Source organism: Eleutherodactylus coqui, unplaced genomic scaffold (assembly GCF_035609145.1).
Source record: "Eleutherodactylus coqui strain aEleCoq1 unplaced genomic scaffold, aEleCoq1.hap1 HAP1_SCAFFOLD_85, whole genome shotgun sequence".
In the NCBI taxonomy this organism is placed as follows: domain Eukaryota; kingdom Metazoa; phylum Chordata; class Amphibia; order Anura; family Eleutherodactylidae; genus Eleutherodactylus; species Eleutherodactylus coqui.
The window spans coordinates 64,218-70,033 of NW_027102173.1; the positions used below are offsets into that span (position 1 = coordinate 64,218).

General features: G+C 40.3%; 1 protein-coding gene across 1 annotated transcript; it reads right to left on the reverse strand.

The window, feature by feature from the left end:
• Positions 1-885: 885 nt before the first annotated feature.
• LOC136598906 (sericin-2-like) lies at positions 886-2,811 on the reverse strand. The gene is made up of 4 exons (XM_066588769.1): positions 2,729-2,811; positions 2,600-2,619; positions 1,953-1,976; positions 886-1,732 (listed from the first exon to the last, which is right to left on the reverse strand). Exons 1-4 carry the CDS (start codon positions 2,736-2,738, stop codon positions 1,016-1,018), a joined length of 771 nt encoding a protein of 256 aa, XP_066444866.1. The 5' UTR covers positions 2,739-2,811; the 3' UTR covers positions 886-1,015.
• Positions 2,812-5,816: the final 3,005 nt, after the last annotated feature.

A 5,816-nucleotide genomic window follows, 5' to 3' on the forward strand; every position in this document is an offset into this window, starting at 1 on the left:
ATTTTCAGCTGCCCTGATGGATCCAATCCATCAGGGCAGCTGGATATCTAACTTTTTTCACTGTTTTATTTACTTTTTTGCGATCGGCGCTATCCATTGGATAGCACCGATCGCAATGCTGGGGGGGGGGGGGGGACTGCCCGCATCCTGGGATGACAGCTCCATACTGTCGGCTACCTGTGGGCACGGACAGCATGGAGCTGTCATGTCCTCAGGCAAGTGGGCATTAATCCAAAGAGGATGCATAAAACTACGTCCTCTAGGATTAAAGCCCACTTACTGAGGACGTAGTTTCCCGATGGGGCAGTCGTTAAGGGGTTAAACAGATAGGCGTGTTTCAGTCCTGTTATGTGGCCATGAAAATCACGGTTGGATAACGGGACAAAATGAAACCATTGATATCAGAATTCTTGCATGTTAATAGTAAGTGCGAGGAACGATAGGACTTGCCCTATCTTTCTCGCACATAGTTAATCCTACATGCAAGAAGAATAGGGCAGAACCTATGTTCCCGTTTTTTTCAAACTCACCCACAACAGTGCAGAATTTAAAAAGTCCAAAAAGTTAAAAAAAAACGGATTCATGTGCTAATATGCTTCGTAGAGAAAAGCATAGTAGTGCATACGACCATGTGTTTTTGCTGTAACAGCACTTTTTATTTCAAACTCATGCAGAATAGCGCGGAGTTTGAAAGGTAAAAAAAAGACTTTTACCTTGTTCATGCGCAACTATGCTCCATAGTGGTGAGCATAGTTGAGCATACACCCGTGTGATGAACCTCTTAAACTGAACATTTTCTAAACACATATAGTCTATCCACATAAACTCCAAGTGCTCTTCAATTCCTATTCAGCTACTTTTATAAATAAATGACAAGAGGAAAACTTTAGTTGCTGTAATCACGATAGAATTTTATTATGCTTTGGAAACAGATCTATTACAGAAGATAAAGGGATAGCACGTATCATCAGATATACATAGATATTGGACTGTTGTATTGTAAATCACAAGTCTATTACTTATCTTTTCCTTGTCTAAAGTTGTAAGAAGAAGATGAAGAAGAAGAAGAAGAAGAAGAAGAAGAAGAGGAGGTAGAAGAAGAATTCTGTCCCTGCACTTGTCCTTGATTCTGACTTTGTCCTCCTTGCTGGCTTCCACAACTTTGCCCACTACCTTGGCTCTGTTGTCCCCCGGTCTGGCTTTGGCCACTGCTTCTACCCTGGCTTTGCTGTCCCCCAGTCTGGCTTTGGCCACTGCTACTGCTTTGGCTTTGTTGTCCCCCAGTCTGGCTTTGGCCACTGCTGCTGCCTTGGCTTTGTTGTTCCCCAGTCTGGCTTTGGCCACTGCTGCTGCCTTGGCTTTGTTGTCCCTCAGTCTGGCTTATGCTACAGCTGCCACTTTGACCCTGCTGTCCACTGCTTTGACTCTGCTGACTTGCACTACTTTGCTGGCCACTGCTTTGACCCTGACTCTGCTGGCTTCCACTACCTTGCTGGCCACTGCTATGACCCTGTCCTTGCTGGCATCCACCACTCTGCTGAGTGGTGCTCTGATTCTGTCCTTGTCCGCTGGATTGCTGGCTGCTGCTCTGATTCTGTCCTTGTTGCCTGCTGGATTGCTGGCTGCTGCTGCTTTGTCCTTGTTGATATCCACTGGCTTGTCCACTTCCCTGGCTTTGCTGACCACTGGTCTGGCTTTGGCTGCTTCCTTGGCTTCCTCCAGTTGATGTAGTCTATGGAAAGAAATAAACCAAGAATCTAGAGAACACACGTTGTAAGCTCAAAGCCAAGTCTTCATCCAGAAGGCATTGCCTCTCTATCAGGTACACAAATAATAATAAAGTACTGGTACACCAAACAACTTAACATTTCTTCATTAAGTGAACAGTCCATAGCTTCAGTTCATAGTAATATTTTGCAACATGCATTACCAGTTTAACATGTTTTACTTACTGAGTCCTGTTGGCTGCCAGTTGGCTGTAAAGATAATGATATTAAGATTAAATTAAACACTATACATGGATATATTATGTAATAACTGTCATGACTAGACTTACAGCATTATAAGTATACATAAGATCTGCATATCTAATGTATCTGTGCATCTGTATGTTCAGCATATGTTGAAAGTTCAGGATTCGAAAAAGGCTCTGGCCATATACTTTAGATAGCTGTAGGCTATTCCTCCAGATCCCATATTCACACTCTGCATATATGTTCTTAATTGGGAGAGAGTTAACAAGCTACTACTAGACACCATTGGCCTCATCCTACTTCAGGCATCTAATGTGTATTGGCATCTTAAGGGGCTCCTGGTGGGGCATGTACCTCAGGTGCAAGTTACCAGAGAAGTGGTACTAACAAACTCCATTGCTTTGGCCAGGGTAACACATATAGAGTAATGAATTTTTGCTAAAGTGAATGAAATCCTAGCAAAGATGCTAATGAAGGGTTTTTATTTAATTCCAACGTTTCTGACACATGGCACATATATTATGTCTCATCTGAATCATTTCAAGCACTTTGGTTTCTAGACAGCCAACTCATTGATGCATTTAATAAACCAGGCTTCTTTCCTAGTAATCAAATTTTAGTCTTACCTTCTTGGCGGGGTTTGGTGCTGAAAATGAATTAAAAAGAGGGTAAATATACTGATTGAAGTGACTATTTGCAGAAAATAATTAATCTGCTTTTCTTTAGAGTCAAATTATGAATCCGGGAACCTTTACCTCCGTCCATTTCTGTGGTTGGGGTTTATAGGCTCCTAAAAAGGATCTGAAGTGTAAAACTGTTGAGAAATGAATAAATGTTTAATAATTAGTACACATTTCATAAATATTAATATGATTCTCATTGTGTTTGGTGTAGTTATGTGGACATATAGATGACTCTACAGTGGATTTGAGATGTGATCATTTTCCCTTATTTTCTACATGACTTCATTATTTTACCTGATTTAAAGGGGTTTAATAAATGTCTTTAATAGGATAACTGTCTGATCCCTGGGGTTCTGGCCATTGGGACCACCAGCGATCCTAAGAACGGCGCATCGGAATGCCTCATGTGAATGGAGTGATGATGTACATGCTCGACTTCTACTTCATCCACTTCTGTCGGACAGACAGACATTGCTGCATTTGGCAATCTCTCCTAATCCCATAGAAGTGATGTTCTACTTTCTGTGTATTGGTGTTGCCTTGAAATGTATAGCCACTTATAATTATGGTAGTTTTCTGTAGCTGGGAATCCTAAGATCCATAAAAACGGGGCTAACCAAACCAGACAAATCCCTCAAGCAGAGGCGTAATTTATAGTTCCTGGGCCCCATTGCAAAATGTGGAACACAACTCCCCACCTACCTTGTGCCATCTATTACATAAAATTACCAAATAGTGGCCTAAAGTAGATTTGAAATGTGAACCTTTTTTTCTCATTTTCTACATGACTTCATTATTTTAATAGGCATTACATGATTTAAAGGGGTTTTCCATTAAAGACATGTAATAGAATAAATGTTTTTAATAGGATATAGACCTTGCTCCCGAATACCCCATGTGAATAGAGTGTTGATATGCATGCTTGACTTCCAATCAATGCACATGCTAGGGGGCAGGGAGGACATTGCTGCATTTGGCAATCTCTCCTAATCTTATAATTATGGTAGTTTTCTATAGCTGGAAATCCTGTGATCCATAAAAAAGGGGCTACCCAAACCAGGCAAATTCCCCAAGCAAAGGAGTAACTTTTAGCTCCTGGGCCCCAATGCAAAAGGTGAAACACAACTTGCCACTTTCCTTATGCCATCTATGATACTTCCTTTTTCGTATGAGCTAGAGAGGCATTTGGATCTCTGCACCCTCTATAGCTATACAATGCTGCCCTCAATAAATGTTTGGTTTAAAAAAACTGACATATTTGTGTGTGAATTGCAGCTATTACACAAAATTACCAAATAGTGGCTTCCCAACAGAGCTGGTAAACTAAAGTACAAATGTCCAGACAATAGACTGTCATGATGATGGTTTGGGGTGATTTTTGGAGGTTCAAACAGCTGGACTCACTGTAATCAACTATAGTAACTGGTTTCAGATATTGGTTGTGTAAATATCATATACAAAGTATATTGTGAAATTTTATAAAATCTCCTATACTGTACCAATTTAGATTTTGTTATAATTCCTGTAGTAAATTTCGGATTATATACGTTGACATTTGACTGAGCAGATTCTTTAGCTTGCTGGCTCATATAAAGTGGGTGTTTGGCTGCTCCTTCTATTGCTATATAATAATTGGTTACCCAGTTATTTCTTCATCTGTCACATTGTCTAAATTTGATATTGAAAGTCAATGTGATAATTAGCACTTACAACATACTTGATTTTAATCTAATTTTCGGGCCCACTGTGTGTATACGATACAGAGTAGTATTCCCCTACGGGTGGTTCTACCAGTACAATTGTGAAAGCTTACGAAACAAAAAACTGTTGCAACATGAAGTCCTGTATAATGTAGGTTCAATCAACGTTTTTTATGCTATGTTTATTATCCAAATTGTTCTTTTTAAAAGCAGAAATAATCTGAGAAATCAAACTGTAAGAACGTCAAAGTCTGTTCAGCTTCCATCAGCCAATTTGCTCCATATACTGAGTATAGGTTATTATTGAATTACTCAAATTCGTGAGATAAGTAATTTCAATAATAGGGAATTTCTGTCTTTGCAATCTTCTTTCTACTGAAAGGGGAGAGAGCGGGAGCTTAGCTCCACCCACGTACCGCCCCTTGTCCACAGCCAGCAATGGGAGGAGGCGGGATGGGCCGACACTTAGTTCCACACCCGTCCCACCCCCTCCCATTGCAAAGAATGAGCAGGGAGGAGAAGAGAAGTGAGCCTGCACGGGGGGAGGAGAACAGAAGGAGGGAGTTTAGCTGCCACACTGCTAAACTACCTCCAATCTGCGGCCGCTGCCATGGGCTTCCATTAGAGCCCAAGCAGCGGCCGACGTATTCCGACCCAAGAGATAGTTCCAGGACTATCTTTTAGGCCCGAGGTAAAAATGCACGGTGCTATATTGGCCTGGCCAGGTGCTTTCACGTCATGGGGATACACCCATGTTATCTGTTGCATTGGAATCCAATGCATCAGATCACAGCATTTATACGCTCATGGGAAAGAAGCCTAAGGCAAAGTTGTCTATTACTAGATGAAGTCACTTACCTTGGGCAAACAGCAGTAGATTCTGAGGTTTGACTGTCCGTCTCACTATATTTATAGTAAAAGACTAGGTGGATCTAAATGCTATGGAATCTAGCCCAACCAAGGTGTGGTCTTCAAGCATTCACTGACATAAATATGATGTAGTATGATGTGTGTAAGACTCATAAAAAATAATAGCTCCACCAAAACAGGGACATTTGAAATAAGCCGCAAGTTAATAACAGTAATTTCAGTTGTGAAATAATTACTATGATTATTTTAGATTGATAGGAGTCTCTTACACCTTTTCTACTTTTTACAGCTAAATAGTGGAAATTAAATTTACTGGAGGTTAGTGAATAGAGTTCAAGAGAGTAAAAGGGTACTCTTAAAAAATAATTGTAGCAAGTGATAAAGCAGCAAGATGTGGCTTATAGCCACACATAACTCATTAATCTATATAGGTCTATAGTTAGTAAAAGCAATATGCAGGCACAGGCTATGATCATGTGAGTCATTGCATAAATCAATCATTTGGTCTTTACTATGCTTATAAAACTATTCAGATAGGTGGAAGCATTTCTAAAGTGTCTATTCCAATATTGTGAATGTATAAATATAAA